Consider the following 26129-nt stretch of genomic DNA (forward strand, 5'->3'; position numbering starts at 1 on the left):
CCTCCTTAAAGCCTTTTACGAACAGTCCAGTTCATGGTGGAGGAGGCAGAGAGAAGCAGGAAGAGCATCACAGATGGTCACCACTGTAGTGCAAAGTACAAGCCAGACGTCGTGGATGGTCGCTGCTGTAGTGTAAAGATCTGGTTGGGTGTCGAGACAGTTGTTGCAATATGTTCGTGTGCTGTCGGTGCCGTAGCACGAAGTATAGATTTCAAGTTGCCTGCCGTCACTAGCGGTCGCTGTAGCACAAAGAGTCTGGTTCACTGGAGCCTCGCGTTCATGGTTGTCATGGAGGCAGAGTCTCAGTGCAAACTGGGCCATTCGCGGTCACAAAGGATTTCATCTTTCTTTGCAGAGGAGTGCACTTGGATGCTAACCAAGGGTCCCACAACTGTGGAGGCACCTCCCTGAGATCAGCTTCTCACACTAGCAGAGCCAGCAGGGTCAGGCAGATTCAGCTGCAGTTCCAGTTGCAGCAGGTCATCTGGGCAGTTGCAGGAGGCCTCTGGAGCTTGCTGTGACCCTCTATCTCACTCCTGGAGGCCAGCAAACTGATCCTTGGAGTCAGTCATGTAGCCTGGGAGTAAGTAGATGGTCCAGTTCTCCTTCAGCAAGGTGGACCTTTAGCAGCAGGGCAGTCATCTGGGGGTCCCGGCAAGCCTCTAGCAGCAGGGCTGTCCTCTAGGGAAGAAGGCAGTTGTTCTGGAGTCTATCACCGGCCCAGATGTTTACTGAAGAGTGGGTCTGATGGTCCAATTAACACCTGGTGCTATCATTTGAAGTGTAAGAAACTTTTAGGCTACCCCCACATCTGGTTATGGATATTTACTTCCCCTGCTCAGACTCAAAGTGGTTTGGGCTGACAAAAGGCTTGTGTCAAGTTTCTTTTGAGGCAGCCCTTTGAAGCATAAGTGGGACAGGAAATAGCTCCACCCATCCATCTTGCCAACACCTAGTCCCACTATGTCTCACTGTCTGGGAGGAATACACAAAGAACAACTGCCAACTATTCACATTTATGTGACCCAGGACACAGGCTTCAAGCACCAAAGAACAAGTTACTTACCTTCTGTAATGATTTATCTGGTAGAGACATAGGCCCTCATTACAACCCTGGCGGTTGGTGTTAAAGCGGAGGTAATACCACCAACAGACTGGCGGTAAAATAAATGGGATCATGACCACGGCGGAAACCGCCAACACAGACAGCCACTTTAACACTCAGACCGCCACAGTGGTAGCAACAAACACCGCAGCGGTCACTGCCAACAGACAGGCGGAAGATAATGTATCGCCCACCCTATCATAACCCACCAATCTGCCAGCTTTTCCGGGGCGGTACCAACGCCATCAAAAGCACGGCGGAAACAGTACAAAGAAGGGGAACCACTCACCTTTCGACACTCAACGAAGAAGCAGGACGCCATGGAGCCCGAACTACAGGTCCTTCCGATGCTGGTGTATCTGCTAATACACCAGGAATATCAAAGAAGGCGGCGGTGAGGACGACCAGGGTGAGTACTGCATCTAGCACACAGGGGTGGGGGGTGGAAAAAGAGAGTGACACACAAACGCAACATCCCCACCCCCACCCTCACCCACAACACAATACACACAAAAACATTCAGCAACATTACATTTACACCCTGTAACTCCCTGGAAGAATGCAAGGACAAAAGGAATTGAGTGCAAATAGTGATATTTAGAAATATGCAGATAAAGTTTACGATTGTAAACAACAGTATATACATGGGCAAAGACCACACTCGACTCCTGCCTCAAAACGGAGAGAACACTGAAGGGGCATCAGGTCAAAAACACACAGGTACCTCAGGGGGAGGTGTCGGGGGGGCACCTCAGCCGGAAGATGGTACTACGCCACTGCTCCTGGAGGGGACAACATGCCCACAGCGATGTCCTGGGGAGTGCAAAGCCACAGTCTCTCAAGTCTCTCAAGTGGGTGGTTTGCCAACTGCTTGGTCCTGGGGAGTGCAAAGCCACAGTCTCTCAAGTCTTTCAAGTGGGTGGTTTGCCCACTGCTTGGTCCTGGGAGTGCAAAGCCACAGTCTCTCAAGTCTCTCAAGTGGGTGGTTTGCCCACTGCTTGGTCCTGGGGAGTGCAAAGCCACAGTCTCTCAAGTGGTTAACATGTTTCACTGGTTCTGGAGGGGTGTTAGTACCCAGTGTGCCTCATCCTGCCAAGGAAAGTGATAGTGGATGCAGATCTCCACTGGTTCTGGAGGGGAACTTGTGCCCAGTGATGCTGCACCTGGGGTGTGGCAGTTCCCATTCCCTCACCTGGGTGACTGAGGCACGAGATGTGCAGGGAACAGGTAGCATGATACTCCATGGAGGCAGAGCCACACTCCATCCTGCGGCAACTTAGGCTGCAAACTGCTGGTAGTGCCGGTGCTTCAAGTGGTGGGTGGAGGGTCCAGGCCGCCTCCTGCATCCCCGGATGGCTGCCCACTGGGGATGCTGCTGATGACAGATGTAGTGGCACCGGCTGGGCATGTGCCAGTGCAGGTGGCGGTGCTTGCGGCGGTGTCTGCGGCGGAGATGCTGCCGGTGCAGGTACTGGTAGCAGTGGAGGGAGACACCAGGCCGTTTCCTGCAGCCTTGGACGGCTGCCCACTGGGGATGATGCTGCTGACTGTTGTTGTGGCAGCGGCGGTGCAGGGTGCGGTGCAGGTGGCGGTGCCTTCCGCGGTACAGGTTGCTGGGCTGTCAGTACTTATGGTGGGCACCAGTCCCTCACCTGGAGGCTCCGGGGCCTGAAGTGCCTTGCCTTGGATTTTCTAGCCCTTCCCCACCTTGCCAGACGCTGCTGGGACCTTGGTACTGGCAGATGCAGTTTTGGAGGAGGCCTTGCTGGGTGGGTCGTGCTTTTTGGCTGCGCTGCTTGCTGGCACCCTCTTCACCTTGGCAGGTGGCGGAATGGGTTGGTCCTTTGCAGGGGTCGCTGGCACACTGGCAGCCCTGACAGGTGCCCCCTTTGATCCCCTGGGACTTGCAAGTACCACAGCGGATGCTGACTTGGTGGCTGAGGTGCTGGCCTGGGATCTTGACACCCTGGCCCGAGGAGAAGGATGGGTGGGGGGGGTGTAGGGAAGAGGTCAAAGTTTGTAAGGAAAAGTTTTTTAGACACACTAGGACGGGAAGATGGGGAGGGTTTGGGAGTGGAGGAAGTGGGAGTGGTTGTAGGAGGCGTCTTTCTGCTGAGTTTGGGTGAAGGTGCATGGGCTGGATGCTGTTGTGAGGTGGATGGCTGTTGGGTGGGTGGGTGCTTGCGTTTGTGTACTTTGGGAGGAGGGGTCACAGACACACTAGGAGAGGACACAGGGGACGTGTGTATGGTTGCAGGGGTGGTGACTGCTCGTGAGGGGTGTGTTATGATGGGCGTGCTGGTGATGGACGTAGTGGATGAGGATGTAGTGCATGCAGGTGTGAGTGGAGACAATACTGGGAGGGGGGTGGACGACGACGAGGAGGGGGGCAAAGTGGAGCCAGTAGATGTTGGTGTGTCTACATGGGGAAGGTGCTTGTGTGCGTGCCTGTGGGATGAAGTGTGGTGCTTGTGTTTGCCTGAGCCACTTCTGTGTGTTGATTTGGGTGACTGTTGGTCTGAAGGTGTGCTTGGGATAGCCTGGGGTTGAGGGGATTGGGACTGAGTAGAGGAAGTTGGAGGGGGGAGGCTAGACACAGGGACAATGGCTGCCATCAGTGCTGAGGCCAGAGCCTGAAATGCTCTTTGTTGGGCCACCACGCCAGAGTGAATGCCCTCCAGGTATGCATTTGTTTGTTGCAAATGCCTCTCGACACCCTGGATGGCATTCAGAATGGTTGACTGCCCAACAGTGAGGGATCTCAGGAGGTCAATAGCCTCCTCACTGAGGGCAGCAGGGCTGACTGGGGCCGGGCCTGAGGTGCCTGGGGCGAAGGAGATGGTCACCCTCCTGGGTGAGCGGCACGGGAAACACGCTGAGGGGCTGCTGGGAGGGCAGTGCTGGTAGAGGGGGTGGCGGCTGTACTTGTTGTTGGTGTGGGCACAGAGGTGTCCGCCACCGCCAGGGAGCTTCCATCGGAGGAGGAGTCGCTGTCACTGGTCTCCCCTCCTGTCCCCGTTGTGGTGCACCCCTTGCCCTCCGTCCCACTGGTGTCTTCACCCTCAGTGGATTCGCCCTCATGGGCCATGTGGGATGCAGCTCCCTCTTTTGCCGGTGCCTCTGCTCCTCCGCCAGATGATGCTAATGCACACAAGGACAGGGTGACAAAAAAATCATAGAATAAGACGCTCCCTCCTCCGTAGCCACGGTGAGGGGAGAGAACATGCCAGTGTCAGGGGAGGTGTCCAACCCACTGGCATCATCCAAATCCGGTACCCAGTCCAGTTCAGGTTCAAGCTGGTCTTCTAAAGGGTCCAGTGACCCCTCTACACTATCCCCACATTCACACCCCATAGAAATAGGGTTCAGGATCAACCCTGGGCACAGCAGAGCCCATGGAAGTCTGTGTTGGTGTCGAGCGATGTTGTTCCAGCTCCGGGTCATCGGAATGAGTATAGGATTGACGTCTATTGTGGGCCCAATCAGTGCCGGAAGCATCGAAGTCTGACCCGATGCAGGGGAATGTCGCATTGGCACGACCAGTGTCGGGACGGATCCGGAAGCGGAACCAGAGGTGCCCTCCGGAGTAAGGGACAAAGTCACCAACTTTGAACCAGAGGGGGCACTCACCGTTTCCCCTGGGCCCGGAGGCGCCAAGGATGGGTCAGGCTGCCCAAATACTAGGCGCATGGCCTCACAGAACTCCTTTCGTTGAGCAGGGGTAGCCCCGGCTCCCCAAAATTCAGGGAACGCGCAGAGCGGACCCAGACTGAGGCTCAAAAGACAGAGGCCTAAAGCGTCGACTTCCCACATTGCATCGTGCGAGCAACGTGGCGCAGTCGAAGAATGTTTGGCCTTCTTTGACTTCTTCTTCTTCTTACCCGAATGTCCAGATGACTTGTACGAAGAAGAATGGTGGTGACTCCGTGACCTGTCTCCTAACCTTCCTCTCAAATGGGACCGGGAACAACACAAAGTCAAGTGTCAGGCCGCAATGAGCTTCAGGGACTGCTCCCTCAAGGTTTTCGGGTTTATGGCCCGACACTCGGAGCACAACTGCGGGTCCTGGTCGCACTCCAAACACCAGAGGCACACGAGGTGCGGATCCGTCACCGACATCATGCGGTGAAAGGAGTCGCAGGGCTTGAATCCGGTCTTACAGGACATCCCTCAAGGCATCAAAACTCATCAAAAACGAATTCAGCAAAAAGTCACAGTTAGACAAAAAATTACTGTGGTAGCTCTTCTCCGGATCTGCGCATAGGCTGGCGTGGAAAGAAAAGAACTGATGTCAGTGCACCGGGGTGGCGCCTATATATGACCGCAATGTCATCACGGTGACCACAACACCACTGACACCCGCAGAGTTGACCGACGCCACCTAACGGTGCGCAGGGGTACTGCTCAAAGGAAAATTCTCTGGATCCAGTCTGACTTCTGGGGAAATTCAACGGTAAAGAATCTGCAACTAGAAGTCTCTATCAGATTGAGGTGAACACTCAAACTCTCATAACTTTGTGGGCATTACCAAACAAGATACCTGTATTCTGTAACTCTTTCTAACTGCAGATTACTCACCTTTGACAATAGAGTCACTTTTCCTCTTTCGATGGGGTGGGCAGAGCAAAGAATACTGAAAGACTGACTGTCTGTCTGACATGAAAAGGAGACCAAACCTATAGGAGAAAGGCTGCTCTAGTCCTCAGAAACAGGTTGTTTTAAAAGGGGAGAGCTTTGAGCAACCAGATTGATCATGTTTGAAGCTTGATCATGCGACAAGCAGAAGTTATCGCAATGAGAAAGATCGTCTTGAGGGTCAGGAAACATACGGGACAGCTGTGCACATATAAAAAATAAGGACCAAATTACAGTCCCACTGTGGCATCACAAATGGCTTAGAAGGAAACATGGGCTAAATCTTTGATAAATCACATCACAAGTAATTTGAACAAGGGTGGTCAGTCTGGTAAAAGCACAAAGGACAAAACAACTGACAGATAACCTTTAACCATTCACAATGAAAGACCTTGCGGGGTTAAAGACAAAATGACCAGCAAGACATTTGACAGTTTGGCCTACAATGGGTCTGTATTGTGGATGCCACATCAGGCCACAAATTTGTTCCAGCATTCAGTGTAAATAGATGACACACACGACTTCCTGGAGGTAGATCAAATGTCTCTGCTCAATCTCCATGCATGGAGATGCACATTGTGCGGGTCCAGGTGAAGGACCCTGCCCTCCTGCTGTGACTGAAGAGCTTCCCGAAGTGGCAGCCTAATTGGAGGACGTATGCTCATGACCAGAGGTTCTGGGTACCACACTCACCTGGCCCAATCTGGAGCATACCAATATGTTATATTATTATTTGCTAATCACACATTTGGTAAAAATTGTTCGCACAATATAGTGTTGATTTTCACACTAGTTACTAATTAAATTGTATACACTAGAATAGGATTTTCATTTTAAAAATACATCTTTAAAATGGGTCCCTGGTTTCCTACTTTTCTTGACTATGTCCGTCCATACTGAAATAGGATTTGACTTTCACTAATTATCCCAGTGATGTTTCATAGATTGATTGTTACATAAAGCACATCTCACACAAACAGTGCTCAGTGGGCTCAAACAGTGCTCTAGTGAAACTAGATTTCTGTCTCGCTTTAGCACATTTTACAAACTTATTAGTGCCAGGGAGGCTTGAAAAGCAATTTCTGGGCAGTGTTCATTTCACTACATTCATTTTCACTAATGTGAGGCTTTTCACTCCCATAGGATAACATTGGGTTACCTTATTACATTTAATAAGTGTTTGATTCGGAGCAACTAGGACGGTCATGTTTGGTATCTTTAAAGGTAGAGTCGGATTCTAAGTCCCAATTCTAAAAATGTAGAAATTTGGCAGTTTCTTTTCCTAAACGCTTGGTGCCTGCAGCATGTTCCTGGTCACATGACTAGGTGTGAGTGGCAGTTGGCCTTTGTATATTCCTTTCAGATAGTCACATAATATGGGGATTAGGTGTGCCTGAATGGGCAATTTTAGGCATGATGGGGGCAGAACTGGGTACAGCCCCACTTACACATCAATAGCTGAGCCTTGCTCTCTCACAAAGAACTTCACACTAGTCTTTTGTACCTATAGCCAGGCTGGAGCCAGGGCAAGGAGGCATCAAATTCCAGACACTTGTGTGGGGGGGGGGGAGCCACAAGGAGGCACCTGATATCAAAATGGGCCCTGAAACCCACTCTTCAGTTCACTCCTGGATCTACCAAAGGACTTTCAGAGGGCTACCTGCTACTGGGGCCTGCTGTGTACTTCAGAAGGACTGTTTTTCCGCTCCTGAAGCCTGATCTAATCCCCAGAGGTCTGCCCTACAACTTGAGCCCTGCTCTTCTCTTTGAACTCAGAACTTCCAGAAGTCACTCCAAGGGCTAGTTGGCTGGCCTCCTGATCAGAGTCTCAGGGACAGAAAAGGCTCTAACCATCTTGAACCTGCAGGTGAACCCTGCCTGTGTGAGTTCTAGCCCTCCAAGTGGTGCCTCTCCAGTCCTGAACCATTGGTAGTGGTGTTACAGGGCCCAGATAGCCCAAATCTAAAACTTGGCACTTAACATTTGTTTGGCTAAAAAGGACTTTGAGAACTGAGAGGAAACCAGAACTTACCTGTCCATCAATCCACCCAAGCTGCTTTGCCGGTCAGCCTGAGCTCACGGTATCTCCCGCTACCTTCTTCTGCACAGCAGCAAATCCTGTTGAGCTGCTCCTCGCAAAAAGGTATCCGACCTCATGGAGCCTTCATTGACTACAGCCTGCAGCTTCGTCCCATAGGAGATTTTCGACTTCAAAAACGAGACTAAGCTCAAATGAAAGAATCTTTACTACAACTTTGTCCAGCGGGTCCTGAATGGAAACGCCTCCTCCTCAGAGAGCGCAAGCTTCGTTGCCCCGCTGGACTTTACCTTCTCACACATTTTCCCTTGAAATTTCTTCTAAGTCCAAGCAAGGACCTTGGCAAATCCAGTTTGTGTATCCAAACCATGCTCCATCGTCATCAGCCATAACGTTCGACTTTACCCCTCCCGGTCTCACGTATCTAGATTGGCGCTTTGATCTTTAGGCACTAGTTTTCACTTTAAATGTAAAAGATACCTTAACTCCATTCTACTGATTGAATTTTTGTCACTTTGGTGTCAGATCATGTAATCAAATTTACTCTATGTCTCTAAATTGGTGTGGGATTTTTCTTGTGTTGTATTTTCACTTTATCACTGTTTTCATGTTCCATAAGTACTCTACACGTTGCTACTAAGCTAAGCCTGTCTGCTTTTGTGCCAAGCTCCCGGAGAGTTACGCACAGGTTGATTTAGTGACTGCTTGTGGTTCACCCTGGTGAGGATTGTGGCTGTTACTCAAGTAGAGTTTCATCCCCCTTAACCAACCACCCAATTTCTCAAAGGGCCAATAGTTGAAAAAGCAACAAAGGTCAATGTATGAAATCAACATCTTGGAAATGATATACCAAAACCTAAACACAGTTAAATCTTTTATGCAAAGCTCTGAATGTGGATTCTAAGCACTCTGGGAGGTACTAACAAGGGAATATAAGAGAAAGAATATTCAAACACATTTTTATTCTTTATTTCTGCATTCTCCCACACAAATATTTCAAAATTCAAAAATGTTTGGATGGAATCCTATGGTGTTATCATAAGAGGACAGGCATTTGTCTACACAAATATATGATAATGTTTGCTACTGGCTGCTTTACCATTCTTCCTTCATAGTAGGTCTACAATATGGGGTGATCATTGCTATCCTCAGCATAGGATTACTGAAGACAATATCCAGTTACCCAGATGAAGTGGTGTAAAACTTCATTGGGAATTCCAAAGTGATTGAATCCACAAGTGTTAGATATCGTTGGGTTGTTATGTCTTAAGACATGTTTAAATGACAAGTGTGCAGAATCTCGCCTTTTGCCTTTCCTTGCTGATCTTTTGCACTTCCAATGCATGCTCTTGAAGCTTTTGCCAGCAGTCTTGCTGCTGTGTACTTCTCTCAGCCAGGGTCTGCAATCTGAGTAAAAATAAAGTAAAAATAAAGTTTATGTTGTGCACAATATAAAGAGTGTTACTTACACTGATTTCACCTGGTATACTTCAAATTAGTTAGATATTCCCCTGGTATACTTCAAATTAGTTAGATATTCCACATTTTTATCAATGTTTAGCCTGTTTTTATTTTTCACATGACAGACATTTACGTACCAGCAAAACCAATAAGTGGGAAATACACATCCACTTAGGGGTTCTTATAATTTAAAGAAATATATATATTTTATTGAGTTTTTCTTTAATAACGCAAGGTCCAGCAGAGTATGCTCATATACATGGGTTCAATAGCATAATTGCTTTAAATGTGAAAATGATCAAAGTACTTCAAGCACAATTGCTAGATTATAGCATATCATTTCTATCTTGCGTCTCCAGTTGCTGGCCTTCCACAAATAACCATAACAATCCCAGTAAAGTTATATACCCCCAACCCCAACTATTGCATCACTGAGATTCAACAATGTGTTTAATGTCCCGTCTATGCTCCCAGTTAGCAAAGTTAAGCCAAGTAGTAGTGCTCAAGGCCTTAATCAAAGTTTGTCATGAGGCTGTCAAAATTTCCTAGAGCAGAGAATCGATAAGCCCCACATTTACCTGGAAGGCGCTTCATGTCACTGCTTCTCCTGCAGTCTGTAAATCAGCTAGGAGCACCTCCCATGCACGTGCTGCCTTTATTGTGCCAATTCCCCTATTTGCTTCCTTCAGCATTACTTGTACCTCTACTGTTGCCCATCTTACCAATTCACTGCCCCACTTCAATAGTCGGGGTCCCCCACCAATTTGCGGTTTCTCGTGATCTCACACTTTGCTAAGAGAAAGGCTAAATCTTGGAATTTAATTGTGGTTTTAATTTTGGAGGTGTGCGGGAACCAACTCAGGAGGCGTGTACATGGGATTTCCTTCTGTAATACAGTGGTCAGCAAGCCTGTGACCCCCTCCCAAAAGGGGCAAAGCTGGGGGCAACTGCACAACATATGTAATAGGTCTGCCCTATTTTTCCCGCATCTGAGACACATCATATTATCTATCTTAAAATATTTCTGGATACGCTCGGGTGTCAGATATGCCCATTGCAGAACAAGAAAATTAATCAATTTGAGGTGAGCATTTCTAGACACACAAGGCACCCTTTCAAGAATGGAGCTCCAAGCCCCTTCTGGTATTGAAGTCTCTAAGGGGGTCATTCCAACCCTGGCGGTCGGTGATAAAGCGGCAGCCAACCCGCCAACAGGCAGGCGGTAAAAAAAATGGAATTCTGACCCTGGCGGGAACCACCAACCCAGACCGCCACCTTAACACTCCGACCGCCACGGCGGGACAAACAAACAGCGCGGCGGTCACCGCCAACAGGCAGGCGGCAGACAATGTTCCGCCCACCTGATCACAACTCACCAATCTGCCACCTTTTCCGGGGCGGGAGCCCCGCCGATAAAAACACGGCGGAAACAGACTACGAACGGGAAAACGCTCACCTCTATACACTCCACGAGGACGGAGGACAGCATGGAACCCGAATTGAACATCCTACCTGCACTCGTCTAACTGCTCATCTACCACGAGTACGAACTCCGGCGCAGACGACAACGGTGAGTACCGCACCTACGACACAGGGGAGGGGGGAGGAGGAAGGGTTACGGGCACACACATACGCAATACACCCACCCCCCAACTATCTACACACCAATGCAGAGCACCAAGTCAAAGTGACACGACCCAAACCCCCCGGAATAATGAAAAGATATCATTAAAGTGAGAAACTAAATTTATGTATAAAATAGGTTCATTGAAGTCATGGTAAAATAGGAAAATGAAACAAAATATATCAAGTTAAAACATTGCGTAACCGATAAATAGAGGCAATAAGTCCTGCACAGTCACTGAAATGTCAACTGTCCGTGGGCCAAAGTGTAGCAACACATGGGCAAAGCCCACACAGGAGACCTGAGTCCGTTGGAGAGAACACTGCAGGGGCATCAGATGATAAAACTACAGGCACCTCAGGGGGAAGGGAAGGGGGGGCACCACAGCCACATGAGTCCACGACGCCAGATCCATGAAGGGGCCACCATGCCCGCTGTGCCATCCTGGGCAGTGCAAAGCCACAGTCTCTCAAGTCTCTACAGTGGGTGGCTTGCCCACTGTTCAATCCTGGGGAGTGCAAAGCCACAGTCTATCAAGTGGATAACAGTCTCCACAGGCAATGGAGGAGGCAGGGTGGCCCGAGTGCAGCGTGAACAGTAGCTCAACACAGAACCGGCACTGTCATTCGGCCAGCGGTGCTTAAGACGGCGGGGCCCAGCGGAGCGGTGCTTGACAGGAAGGGCCCAGCGGAGCAGTTCAGAGACGGTGGTGCCCAGCGGAGCGGTGCTTGAGATGAAGGGCCCAGCGGAGCGGTGCTTGACAGGAAGGGCCCAGCGGAGCGGTGCTTGAGATGAAGGGCCCAGCGGAGGGGTGCTTGACAGGAAGGGCCCAGCGTAGCGGTGCTTGAGACAGCGGGGCCCAGCGGAGCGGTGCTTGAGATGAAGGGCCCAGCGGAGGGGTGCTTGACAGGAAGGGCCCAGCGGAGCGGTGCTTGAGTTGAAGGGCCCAGCGGAGCGGTGCTTGAGTTGAAGGGCCCAGCGGAGCGGTGCTTGAGACGGCGGGACCCAGCGGAGGGGTGCTTGAGATGAAGGGCCCAGCGGAGCGGTGCTTGAGATGAAGGGCCCAGCGGAGCGGTGCTTGACAGGAAGGGCCCAGCGGAGCGGTGCTTGAGACGGCGGGGCCCAGCGGAGCGGTGCTTGAGATGAAGGGCCCAGCGGAGCGGTGCTTGAGACGGCGGGGCCCAGCGGAGCGGTGCTTGAGACGGCGGGGCCCAGCGGAGCGGTGCTTGAGACGGCGGGGCCCAGCGGAGCGGTGCTTGAGATGAAGGGCCCAGCGGAGCGGTGCTTGACAGGAAGGGCCCAGCGGAGCGGTGCTTGAGTTGAAGGGCCCAGCGGAGCGGTGCTTGACAGGAAGGGCCCAGCGGAGCGGTGCTTGAGACGGCGGGGCCCAGCGGAGGGGTGCTTGACATGAAGGGCCCATCGGAGCGGTGCTTGACAGGAAGGGCCCAGCGGAGCGGTGCTTGAGACGGCGGGGCCCAGCGGAGCGGTGCTTGAGATGAAGGGCCCAGCGGAGCGGTGCTTGACAGGAAGGGCCCAGCGGAGCGGTGCTTGAGACGGCGGGGCCCAGCGGAGCGGTGCTTGAGATGAAGGGCCCAGCGGAGCGGTGCTTGACAGGAAGGGCCCAGCGGAGCGGTGCTTGAGTTGAAGGGCCCAGCGGAGCGGTGCTTGAGACGGCGGGGCCCAGCGGAGGGGTGCTTGAGATGAAGGGCCCGGCGGAGGGGTGCTTGAGATGAAGGGCCCGGCGGAGCGGTGCCTGTCTTGGCGGGGCCCTCTTCAGCGGTGCCTTTCTGCACGGCGGGGCCCTGTTCAGCGGTGCCTTTCTGCACGGCGGGGCCCTGTTCAGCGGTGCCTTTCAGGACGGCGGGGCCCTGTTCAGCGGTGCCTTTCTGCACGGCGGGGCCCTCTTCAGCGGTGCCTTTCTGCACGGCGGGGCCCTGTTCAGCGGTGCCTTTCTGGACGGCGGGGCCCTGTTCAGCGGTGCCTTTCTGGACGGCGGGGCCCTGTTCAGCGGTGCTTGTTCTGTAAGTCAAGGGAGTCAGACCTGGCCAGGACTCCCTGCTCAGTCGCCCTCCGACCGTGCAGTTGCGGGACCCTTCGGTGACGGTGTCCTGGGCCCCTCACTCACACCCGGGATGGGGCTTGTGGGGCCCTCCTGGTCCGCGCTCCTGCTGGCTGACTTCTCCGCCCTGCTGCCCTTGCCCTCCTTTGATGTGGCTCTCCGGGCCTTGCCTCCCCTGGATGTTGTGGCAGGTGAAGTGGCTGAACTTTGGTCCTTGGGGGCAGCCGTGTCAGGCTTCTCGCGGCAGCCCCTTACTTTACGGGTCCTCTTTCCAGGGGGGGGGCTGGCTGTCCCCTTGCTGCTGACCGATGTATCACTGCTGGCAAAGGGGGGACTCCAAAATCCATGCACTACGGTGACCCTTGAAGCCGGGCTGGTGGTGGCTGAGGCACTCTTGGGACTCTTAGCAGATGGAGGGGGTGGGTCAGGTGAGGGAAAGAGGTCAAGAGTGGAGAGGTAAAAAATTTTAGGACCAAGGTAAAGGGTAGGTGTAGTGGTTATGGGAGTGGAGGAAGAGGAGGTGGTTGTAGGAGAGTCAGGTGTGCTGTCCTTGGGTGAAGGTGCATGGGCTGGAGGCTGTGGTGAGGTGGTTGGCTGTTGGGTGGGTGGCTGCCTGCGTTTGTGTGTCTTGGAAGAGGGGGTGACAGACACAGTGGGAGAGGACACAGGGGCGTGTAAATGGCAGTGGGGGTGGTGACTGCACGTGTGCGGACTGCACTGGAGGGTGTGCTGGTGATGGAAGTACTGGCTGTTGGTGGTGTGCATGCAGGTGTGAGTGGAGACGTCACAGGGAGGGAGGAGGGAGACGAGGAGGAGGGGGACACAGAGGTGGTAGTGGCTGTTGGCATGTCTGCATCTGGGTGTTGCTTGGGTGAATGTTTGTGTGAACTGTGGTGCTTATGTCTGGATGAGCTGCCCTTGGGTGTTGAGGTGTGTGCAGGCTGGTCTGATGGTGTGGATGGGATAGGCTGAGGAACAGGAGACAGAGACAGGGTGGAGGCAGTTAGAAGAGGGAGGCTGGAAACAGGTACAATGGCTGCCGCCAGTGCTGAGGCCAGAGAATTGAACGATCGTTGATGGGCAGCCTGACCCGAATGAATGCCCTCCAGGTATGCATTGCTACGATGCACCTGCCTCTCTACCCCCTGGATGGCATTCAAAAGGGTAGACTGCCCAACAATGATGGTCTGTAAGAGGTCAATGACCTCCTCACTGAGGGCAGCAGGGGTAACAGGGGCAGGGCCTGAGGTGCCTGGAGCGAAGGAGATGCCCGCCTTCTTGGGCGAGCGGGCACGGAGCGAAGGCTGAGGGGCTGCTGGGAGGGCGGTGCTGGTGCGCTGGGTGGCGGCTGTACCTGTAGAGGCGGGGGGCACGGATGTTGCCGCCACCGCTAGGGAGCTCCCATCCGAGGACGTGTCTGTGTCGCTGGTGTCACCACGGGTCCCCGTTGTGAAGCTCCCCTCGCCCTCCGTATCACTGGTGACCTCGGTGTCTGTGCCATGGCCCACCGGGGCCTTGTGAGTTGCAGCTCCCTCGTGCTCCGGTGCCAATTCTCCTCCGCCTGATGATGCTAATGCACACATAAACGAGAAGATAAAGAAAAAGGGTGGGGGGAGAAATAAAGACAGGTTGAGTGCATGCATTGTCAACACCGTTGGCGGAGAGGACAGACACAGGACCCTCATGCACTAAGCCGCGCAATCGGGGTACACTACTCAGTACTTGTGACTAGGCCAACAGGTCTAGGGACAACAAACGCGCACATGGGTGATGCAGGACCATGGATAGCTGTACTTGTCACCCTACAGAGGTGGGGGGCGGGGGCACAGGGCCATGCCTAAAGGAGAGGACTACACTACAGGAAGCGCCCTGGCCTAATGTCACCCACAGCCCTCCTCCCCCACCCAGGCACCTCCACTGCGCGTAAAGATAGCTGAATGTGCTGGTACTCACCCCCTTGTGTCTGCTGTGATGTCCTCACGCGCCCATCCAAATCAGGGTAGGCCACCGCCAGGATCCGGGACATCAGGGGGGTCAGGGTACGACTGGCACCCCTCCTAGGTTGGGAGGCCATCCCCAGCAGTGACTCGGCGGTCTTCCTGGTCCCGCGGCGGAGGTCCTCCCACCTCTTGCGGCAGTGGGTGCCCCGTCTGTTGTGGACCCCCAGGGTCCGGACTTCCTTGGCGATGGCACGCCAAATGTCGACTTTCTGATGGGCACTGACCTATTTGACATGTACAGGGTGGAAAAGTAAATATCATTAATTCTCTGCATGTTAGATGTGATTCCCCCCCCCTCCCCAACCTTGCCATGTGGCACATGCTCTCATCTGTCGTGCCTTGCACTCGTCATTCTCTCCCCACCCCACCATCTTATATCCACCCCACTCAACACAGGCATAGCCCATTCAACGTGCACACAGTGTACTTACCTGTTGGTCTGGAGGACCGTAGAGTAGGGCATACTGGGGCAGGACCCCATCCACAAGTTTCTCCAACTCTTCTGTAGTGAAGGCAGGGGCCCTTTCCCCAGTCGCAGCAGCCATTGTCTCTTCCAGACCGAGTTCACAGCAGCACTTGCAGTATAGGTCCTCTCCTGTGGATGATCAGGTCTCAAGTGATTAATCAGATAGAAAATGGCAGTCACGCCCGCGGCGGTGCGTACCGCCGCGGTGCGTACCGTGACCGCCGGCGCACCTAGTCATTGGCTCATGAAACCCATAGGGTTCAATGTTAACCAATGCGGCTTTGCGCCACGGTCTTCGACCGCCTACCGCCACGGTGTGCCACACCAGTGCATTGACCTCACATCCCACTGTCACACTTCTCAGGTCAGGCAGCCGCCATTTCAAGGGCCCACATGGCTTAATTTCTACTGCGTCACACAGGCCTAGGCCTTGCATTGCCACTCAATGCATAGCGATTCGTGTACTGTGCAAGCTGTAGTTACGTACCTGTGGGTTGCTTGACTCTGTACTCCATGTTGTCCTTCCTAGGCACCGTCCGCTGGGACTTGCGAGGAGAAGGAGGAATCCTCCCGTGTACCGACCGCTGGTGGACCTGTCGACAATGGAGGAACGTCATATAATACTTCGATACCGACTTGACAGAGCCACTATACATGAACTGTGTGCCCAGCTTGAGCCAGCACTGATGTCCCCCATCCGCCAACCCACAGGAATTCCCCCTCTGGTGCAGGTTCTGTCAGTCCTCCATTTTTTGGCAAGTGGGTCTTTTCAGACAACAGTGGCCATGTCATCAGGGATGTCTCAGCCTATGTTTTCTAAGATTTTGTCCAGAGTGTTGTCTGCCCTGACGAAATACATGCGGAGCTACATTGTTTTCCCAGAGGAGGGTGATTTGGCCACTGTGAAGGGTGACTTCTATGCCCTTGGACATATCCCCAACATCATTGGTGCCATTGATGGGAACCATGTGGCCTTAGTACCCCCAAAAGACGATGAGCAGGTGTACAGAAACAGGAAAAATTACCATTCTATGAATGTGCAGGTGGTCTGTTTGGCTGACCAGTACATATCCCATGTAAATGCCAAGTTCCCTGGGTCAGTGCATGACGCGTATGTCATGCGAAATAGCAGCATCCCCTATGTGAGGGAACAGCTACAGAGACAACGTTTGTGGCTAATAGGTGACTCTGGTTACCCCAACCTGCCTTGGCTACTGACCCCAGTGAGGAATCCCCGGACCAGGGCAGAGGAACGGTACAATGAGGCCCATGGGCGATCTAGGAGGGCTCCTGAAGGCCAGGTTTAGGTGCCTGCATATGACAGGTGGATCCCTAATGTACTCACCAAAGAAGGTGTGCCAGATCATCGTGGCCTGCTGTATGCTTCACAATCTTGCATTGCGACGCCAGGTGCCTTTCCTGCAGGAGGATGGTCCAGATGGTGGTGTTGTAGCAGCTGTGGAGCCTGTGGAGAGTGAAGAGGAGGAAGACGACGGGGACGACACGGACAACAGGGACACAGTTATACAACAGTATTTTCAGTAGCACACAGGTAAGAATCCCCCACGCCATTTTACATTTACTTCAGGCCTCCTGCATCTCTACTTTCTGTGTTTCCCCCCAGTTCCTTTCAACTGAATTGTGACTTTCCCTTCCCTTTTCAGAGCTGTATGACCCACTGCGTGACTTCTGCTTTGTTTGCCCATGGAGTAAAGCACATTGACATTTGTATGTTGTCATCACAATGTAACTGAACAATATTTGAACCGTTATGTGTAATACATTTGTTAAGAATACAAGCAGACTCCTGATTTTTTAAGTGCAATTAGTGATTTATTTAAAGTGCTACATATAGGTCCATGATAGTAAAACGGTGATGGGTGGGGGTGGAGTAATGTCCATGGCAGAGTCCAGTTCTCAGTCGCACAGGTGCATTGTCCATATGCCTGTGGAAGGATGGAGCAGGGGCAGTTCAAGGTTGGACAGGGTGACGATGTGGGACAGTGGAATGACATCAGGGGGTTTCTTATGCTGGCGGGGGTCTTGGCATCCTACTCTGTCTTCCTTTGAGATCTCAGGTTCCTCTTGCGGGGTGGTTGATCTTCAGCAGGAGGTGGGGTTCTGGTGGCCTGTCGTTGTGTGGGGGCCTCCTGTCCACTAGCGCCGGCGGAGGTGGTAGGCTGTTCCTGGTCCAGGCTAGTGACAGGGGCCCTTTGGGGTGCCACATGGTCCCGCAATGTGGTGACTATTTGGTTGAGGGCCAGGACGATGTTCCTGAGCTCCTCTCTGTACCCCATGTACCGTTCCTCCTGCTGTACCTAGATCTCCTGGAACCTGGCCAGTACCGTCGCCATCGTCTCCTGGGAGTGGTGATATGCTCCCATGATGGTGGTGAGGGCCTCTTGGAGAGTCGGTTCCCTGGGCCTGTCCTCCCCCCCCAGTCGCACTGCAGCCCTCCCAGTTGCCTTGTTTCCCCGGGCCTCTGTCCCCTGGACGGGGTGCCCACTACCACTGCCCCCAGGTCCCTGTTGTTGTTGGGGTGTTGGGTCAGCCTGGGTGCCCTGTAGTGGCGGACACACCGCTGATTGACCTGTCCTGGAGACAGAGGCATGGGCCCGCTGGGTGGGAGCTGTGCTCATATTCCCAGAGGGGGTTGGGTCTGCTGTGGCCTGTGTCTGTGTGTGGGGAACCGACTGTCCAGAAGTCCCCGATTGTCCGGGCTGGTCATCAGGTTCTAGGTCGACAGAGCTGCTGTCCTCACTGGGGGCCTGTTCTGGGGGTGGGATGGACAACTCTGGACCCTCCTGGCCGGTGTGTTGGCGTTCGGGCCCTGCAGGGGTAAAAGAGTATGGTTATTGCTTCTGTGTGTTCCATGGCGTGCGATTTGTGGGTGCCCTTGTCCCCCAGTGCTGGCATTCCCTTGTGGGAGGGGTTGTGAGGGTGGTGTGTGGGGGGGGGGGATGGGTATGTGCAGTGGTCATGCATAGGTGATGGGTGTCCATGGTTTGTGTTGGCATTCAGGGTTTGGTTTTGGGTTGGGTGGGTTGTGCTGGTGAGACATTGGCAGGGGGGATGTGTGCTGGGGGGTTGGGGGTGAGGGTGGGGGTGGGGGTGTGGGTTGGCATGCTGGTGGTTGGGGGGGGGAGTAGTTGAGATGAGACTTAGCAGAGTCCATTCCTCCGCCTACTCCAGCGAGGCCCGCAGGATGCAGGATGTTCAAGACCTCTTCCTCCCATGCAGTGAATTCGGGAGGAGTGGGTGGTGGTCCGCCGCCAGTCTTCTGCACAGCGATGTTGTGTCTTGAGACCATCGACCGTACCTTCCCCCGTAGGTCGTTCCAGCACTTTCTGAAGTCTTCCCGGTTTCCGGGATGCTGTCCCACAGCGTTGACCCTGTCGACGATCCTTTGCCATAGCTCCGCCTTCCTGGCTATTGTGGTGTGCTGCACCTGTGTGCCGAAGAGCTGGGGCTCTACCCTTATTATTTCCTCCACCATGACCCTGAGTTCTTGGTCCGAAAACCTGGGGTGTCTTTGGGGTGCCATGGGGTGGTGTGGATGAGGTGTGGGGTGGTGTTTGTGGTGATGTGAATGGTGGTGTGTGGTGATGTGTGTGTAGTTGTGGTGTGGTTGATGATGTTGTGTTCTTGTGTGTGTTGGGTTTTTCGATAGCTGTGCTCTCTCTCTCTCTCGCCTTCTCTCCGAATTTCTAGTAGTGGGGGTTTGTGGGTGATGTGGGTGTGTGTTTTATAGTTGCTTGGATGTGTGGGAGTGGTGTATGTATGTGTATCAGGTGTGTGTATTTCAAATTGTCCAATGTGGCTGTGTTTTGTAAAGGTGTGTGTATTTTGACCGCGGCGGTGTGTACCCCCAATGGAATACCGCGGGTGAATGACCGCCACGTGGATTCGTGGGTCGTAATGGCATGGGCGTGTTTGTGTTGGTGTGGTGGTGGAGGTTTGGTCATCTCCAGTTTTCCGCTGCCCGCTGATGAGGCGGCCTTCCGTGGATGTCGGGTTTTCGGCGGTTTGGCAGTTGGAGGTCAGAATGACCGTGGCGGTTTACCGCGGCCGCGGCGGTATGATGGCGGTCTTCTGACCGGCGGTAACGGCCTTTTACCGCCGAGGTCAGAATGACCCCCTAAGTCCCTCTGCCAGCTGATACTTAGTTTCTCTAAAGGGCGATGAGAGTCTCACCCGAAGGCTCTATACAAACAGGAGACCACCTTGATGGTGCTAGACAAGAGTGCAATGTAGCGGCAACTTCCCAGGATTGGAGATTTAACAGCCTCATTTCGCTAGGGCCACCAGATGGTCTTGGTGACTGCACTGTGCATGAGGAAATGCCTGCGTGGTATATTAAAATCAGCCCTAAAGTCCTCAAAGGGAAGCAATTCTCCCTCCCTGTAAAGGTCCCCCAGAGTAGAGGCTCCCGCTTCCTCCCAAATCTCTAGGCCTCTCCAGTGTCCACCATGTGGCAGCACCTTCAGCATCGGTAGGTCTGAAGTATATGGAATTTTAGTGTGTGTTGACTTTAAGGCAGCAAGCCCAGCATTTGGCAATCACCCGGAAATCCGCAGTATCCGAGAGCAATATACGCCGGGCCCTCAACAAGGTCTGCACTAATTCTGTCAGCCCAGGTACAAAGGGGCCAAGTTCCCATCCCAGTCTCTGCCTACCCACCAACCACTCAACAAACCACTGAAGATGAGCTGCCAGGTAGTACCCTTCAAAGTCTGGTGCTGCTAGACCTCCATCTGCTACAGGGCTTTAGAATGTGGTCAGAGCCACTCGCCTTACGAGCCGGTCCCCAGATGAACGATATTGCTTCTGAGCTTAGTCCTCTAATTATCGCCCAGGGTATCCATATTGGGAGCTTCCCAGAGACATATAATAGGAGGGGCAGGGCAATCATTTTCAGCAATGCTATTCTACCTATGACAGAGCGGGGAAGAGTTTTCCAGAAGGTGTCAACACCAGGACATTGCGCGCTCTACGGGCATCTAGAATGCAAAAACCCAACACTCGCAAGATAATGTAATTTATGCATTGTGATGATATGTTATTGTTTAACCTTTTGCATTGTAGAATTCCATCCAAAAGATTCATTTTTAAGGTGCTTATAAATACTGTACATTTGCAATGTATTGCTGCAGACATTCAGAGTGTGTTAGGGTGTGGTCTCTTTCCAGGGCCTTCTAGAGACTTTCCCTGCAACATGTCTGGGCGTGGTTCTAGGCTGGGCCAAGACTCTATAAAAGAGAGTCAGCCCAACTTCCAGTGCTCACTATTCAGAGGTCCCGGTGCAGAGCAGCAGCTTCTTCCTGAGCTCCTGTCCCGGCGGCCTATTTGGATTTTCCAGTCTTCTGCACTCATCTCTCATTGGTGATCACTGTTTCCAGGCGGTAAGACGGTGTTTGGACATTTCCCAACACCATAATTGAGAATTTTCATATTCTTGATTTTAATTCTTAAATGAATAACAGATTACTTGTGTGCTGACATTTTTTGACATTTGTATGGTGGTTTGCAAATAGGGAGGACGCGCAATTTATTGCATAAAGATTTGACTTTGTTATTACATTGTTGTTCATTGCCCGCTGATATTTCTTGACATTTACATGATGTTTTACGAGTTGGCAAGACATGCAACTCGTTTCATGAGCATTTAACTTTGTAGTTTATTGCGCGCTACCTTTTCTTGACATTTACATGGTGGCATTCGAATCGGCGAAAAGCGCGATTCACTTCTCGTGTGTAATTCATGCTGTTCATTGTGCGCTACCATTTTCTGGCATTTACATGGTGGCATTCGAATTGGCAACACGCGCGTTTCTTTCCTTGAGTGTTTTTTCATGTTATTCATTGTGCACTACCATTTCTTGGCATTTGCATGGTGGCATTTGAATTGGCAAGACGCGCAATTCTTTCCTCGTGTGTAAATAATGTAAATTACTGTGCGCTACTATTCTAAGACATTTGTTTGGTAGCATTTCAAGTTGACACGTTGCGTGATTTATTCCTTGAATCTACGTTGTGTGATTTCATGGTGCACAATCCTTTATGATGTTTAATACTCATATAAAAATCTGCAATGTGCGCAATTCACTTCCCAATGTTTTTTCTGAGATGAACACAACAATACCAGCGTTCTAGATGTAATGCTGTGTGTTCCTGATATATATTCTTAAAAGGGGATTCATATGGTTGTTTAGAAATTGCTCAGAGTGTTTCCTGATTCTCATGCTAAAGAAAGTACTCGAATCTGAAAGTCCTATTTAACTTTTCCTGTTTCCTCCTCAGGCATTCGGTCATCTAAAGCCTAGTCAGTTTTAGGACTATTTTAGGGTTGTTCATGTTTTTTCACAAAAGACGAAACTTAGAGTTGTAGCATGGTACTGATTTCATGAGATATAATTTTGATGTTGTGTTTTAACCTTTTGCTTCCTACAGGTCTCCTTCCCAGCTGTTCCCGTCCTAATCCCCTTTTCCCCACTTGGACTCTCTTAGACTCTGTGATAAATCTAATCAGAGTATTGGAGCTGTCTTGTGGTGGAAGTGTTGGGAACGTGCACAGACCCCGAGGATCTGGTGAATCTGACAGAATAGTGAGCCCACAAATTATTATCCTCCTGGTTTGTGTATGTTCTCAGCATGGCCACACTGGACGAACTAGTCAAGGCTATCACCCAGCTCCAGTCAGAAGTGGTATAATTAAAGGATTTGACAAATAGTCTAGCTGAGAGGGTGAGTCAGTTACAGAATAAGGTTGAGAAGAAAGAACAAAGTCCCACAGGTGTGTCTTGGCCAGGTACTTCTTCTCACACTTCTGGAGGTAATCCGACTAAAATTTCCCTCAATGTTCCTTCAGCCATTCCTTTAGCTCCCCCAGAATGCTTCTCAGGTGATCCCTTGAAAGCGCAATCTTTTCTGGTTCAAGTGGAACTTCACTTCACCTGCAGACCACATACTTTCCCCGATGCCCAGTCTAAAGTAGCTTTCTTGTTGTGATATCTGTCTGGAGATGCAGCTACCTGGGCTATTCCTCTTGTGCGTAAAAATAGTCCCCTGTTGTACAACTGGAAAAAATGTGTTCGTGAATTTGAGAGAGTTTTCGATCGTAGAACTGTAACACAGTCAGCAGATCGTGAATTATTAGACTTACGCCAAGGGAATCAGGACTTAGTGTCATATTTAGCCAACTTTAATCGGCTGGTCGCTGAGACATCCTGGCCTGAAGAAAAACAAGCGGCCTTGTTTTACAGAGGACTCAAAGAGGAGCTAAAAGACATCTTAGCGCAAATCGACCCACAACCTGCAAACTGTCAAGATCTAATAAACCTTGTCTTGAGGCTTGATCATCGTTTAAATGAACGAAAAGGAATGCGTAAAAAGACTGAAAAACATTCTTGGCATGCTCATGATAACAAAGGCTCAAGAACTCCGAGAGCAAGAACGCCGGAACCGATGGAAATTGGAACCATCAGGAGACCTTTGACCAAAGATGAAAAGGACCTACGCAGAAAAAATGGGCAATGTCTCTATTGTGGGCGGAAAGGTCATTTCGCCAAAGATTGTCCAATCAAAACAAAGAGCAAGCGAGGCCCAGTTCAGAAAGTTGCAACCAATGCATCAGTCGAGTCGGAAAATCTAAAGCACCCAAGTTGCAGAGAAGGGTTGCTCTTGGGTGTCACCGTGGATCCTTCACAATCCAAACATCTAAAATTGGGAATAAGAGTTCAGGTCAAGAAAAATACCTATTTCAAGAAGGCTCTTGTCGACTCTGGGGCTACCGGAAACTTTGTTGATGCCCAATTGGTTCGTGCATGGGGGATCCCATGTATTGAAAAGAAGACCCCAGAAACCATCCAGGCAGTTGATGGAAAACTCTTGACTGGAGGTCCGATAACTCTTCAGACTGTCCCCTTGACAATAATTTGTGAAGGTAAAAATCAAAGAAAGAAACATAAAGAGGAACTCATCCTTGACGTGATCCATGCTCCCCAGTATGGGATCTTCCTTGGCTTGCCATGGTTAACTCATCACAATCCAGAGATTAATTGGGCAGAACGAAAGATCGTGTTCTCATCAGTGCTATGTAAAGAACATTGTCTCCAAAGGACTCAAGAATCGGACGTTCGCCATTCTTACATAGCTACCGCCGCAGAGAAAGAAGTTCAGTTGCCCAAACAGTATTCGTCTTATGAAGATGTATTTGATGAGAAGGAAGCAGAGAACTTTCCTCCTCATAGATCTTATGACTGTCAAATTGATCTAGTCCCAGGGGGGATACTTCCCAACTGTCGTGTGTATGCCCTTTCAGAACATGAAAATCAACATTTACGAAACTACTTGGATCAATTCTTAGAGAATGGTTTCATCCGCCCCTCTAAGACTCCCACAGCTTCTCCTTAATTTTTTGTTCCAAAAGCGAACGGAGAGCTTCGAACTTGTATCGACTATAGGGGCTTGAATAAAATCACCATCAAGAACAAATATCCTTTGCCTCTAATTCCGGTCTTACTGGAACAAGTAAAGAAAGCAAAAATCTACACGAAGCTTGATCTTCGAGGTGCTTACCATTTGGTCAGAATGAGAGAGGGTGACAAATGGAAAATGGCATTCAAAACAAGATATGGCCTTTTTGAATACACCGTCATGCCTTTTGGTCTGTGCAATGCTCCAGCAGCATTTACATTTTTCTTAAATGACATTCTTAGAGAGTACCTCGATATCTTTGCCATAGTTTACATTGATGACATTTTGATCTACTCAGACAATGAGAATGAACATGTTCAACATGTCAAGAAAATGTTGGCAGCCCTTCGTAAACACCATCTAACCAAGTGTGAGTTTCATGTTACCACAGTTGAGTTTTTAGGGGTTATCCTTACCCCTCAAGGTATGGTGATGGCAGAAAGGAAAGTAAAAGCCGTATCTGAATGGCCCATCCCAAAGACTGTTCATGATGTACACTGTTTCCTGGGCTTTGCAAATTTTTACCGGAGGTTCATCAATCATTTCTCCCAGACAGTGGCTCCAATTACTAAGTTATTAAGAAAGAAAGAAAAATGTGTATGGTCCCCAGAAGCAGACCAAGCCTTTTCAACTTTGAAAGAAGCTTTCTCCACTGCCCCAGTCTTGACTCATCCAGATGTGGATCGACCTTTCATAGTGGAAGCTGATGCTTCAGATCTGGCGATAGGAGTAGTCTTGTCACAACAAAACAAAGACACTGGTCAGCTTCATCCTGTAGCTTACATGTCTCGGAAGTTGAACGAAGCCGAACAGAACTATGTCATTGCTGAAAAAGAGCTTCTGGCGATTTGTGACGCCTTTAAAGAATTGAGACATCATTTGTTGGGAGCTAAATATACTGTCACAGTATATACTGATCATCGCAATCTTCAATTCATGAGTTCTGCCAGACTTTTGACTCCTCGGCAATTATGATGGATGCTGTTTTTGCCGAGTTTGATTTTGTGGTAACCTTCCGGCCTGGTAAAGATAATCGCAAAGCTGACGCCTTGTCCCGCCAAGAGTCTACCACATTGCCTGCAGTTCAAACCTCCAGAGCTATCATTGCTCCTGACAAGGTCCTATGTATCATAAAAACAGAAGATTTCTTTGAAGACATCCGCAATTCATTCACTGTTGAAAAATGGCACGCGTGGGCCCAACCAGATCCGAAAAGATCAATCAAACAAGGATTACCCTTTCACGATGCTCGTTTGTTCGTGCCCACTACCAAACTTCGCAAGATAGTGTTTCATTGGTTGCATGTTATACCTACAGCAGGTCACCCTGGTACTCCTAAAACTCTTGAATTAATCCAACGCTATTTTTGGTGGCCTACCTTAACAAAGGTTGTAAAAACAATGGTAAACAACTGCGAAGTCTGTGCTCGCACTAAAACAAGTCATTCAAAACCGAAAGGGTTGTTACACCCACTCCCAACCCCAAGTTGTCCGTGGGAACAGATCTCTTTAGACTTTATTACAGGTCTGCCAGTGGTTCAACAGCATTCAGTAATTCTGGTGGTAGTAGATAGTCTCACGAAATATGGACATTTCATTGCCTGTAAGAAATTACCCACCTCTAGTGAACTGGCAGCTATCTTACTGAATAGAGTGGTTCGTTACATTGGACTGCCAAAAGTGACCCTCTCCGATAGGGGATCGCAATTTGCCTCCAACTTCTGGAAGACATGGTGTAAAACACTCCAAGTGACACCCTATCTACTAGCCACCATCCTCAAACAGATGGTCAAACGGAGAGACTAAATCAGACTTTGAAGCAATACATACATGCTTACGCTGAAAAAGCACTTAATTCATGGGCATCAATGCTCTGGTTAGCTGAGTTAGCCTACAACAACTCCTTCCACACGTCTACTGGCGTTACACCCTTCTTTGGTTTGTTTGGCTATCATCCTGACACCTTGCCCATCACAATTCCTCAAGAAAGTTCTCTCACTCCAGCTGTGTCAGAAATCATTCAACATTTGCATCAAACTCAGAAATCGATTCAACAACATTTAGAAAAAGCCCAAAAAAAATACAAAAAGCATTATGACAAGAAACATTGTTAGGGACCGCAGTATCAACCTGGTGACAAAGTGTGGCTTTCCACAAAACATATAGACTTCAAGAAGAAGCACATGTTCAACCCCAAATTTATAAGTCCTTACACTGTTCTTCAGCAAATCAATCCTGTGACCTATAAACTACAATTGCCAAAATCA

The 26129-nt window shown here is 50.7% G+C and overlaps 1 protein-coding gene across 4 annotated transcripts in view; it reads right to left on the reverse strand.

The window, feature by feature from the left end:
- Nucleotides 1–8729: 8729 nt before the first annotated feature.
- The window catches only part of WDR93 (WD repeat domain 93), a 360263-nt gene continuing 342863 nt past the window's right edge, over nucleotides 8730–26129 (reverse strand). For 3 of the 4 annotated variants that reach the window (XM_069222684.1, XM_069222685.1, XM_069222686.1), the window contains exon 17: nucleotides 8738–9185. In XM_069222684.1, coding sequence (XP_069078785.1) covers nucleotides 9056–9185 — 130 coding nt within the window. In that variant the 3' untranslated portion in view covers nucleotides 8738–9055. Of the gene's footprint in view, nucleotides 9186–26129 lie in introns of all 4 variants that reach the window. The other variant, XM_069222687.1, reaches the window with a different exon arrangement.

Source organism: Pleurodeles waltl, chromosome 3_1, assembly GCF_031143425.1.
Source record: "Pleurodeles waltl isolate 20211129_DDA chromosome 3_1, aPleWal1.hap1.20221129, whole genome shotgun sequence".
NCBI classification, from domain to species: domain Eukaryota; kingdom Metazoa; phylum Chordata; class Amphibia; order Caudata; family Salamandridae; genus Pleurodeles; species Pleurodeles waltl.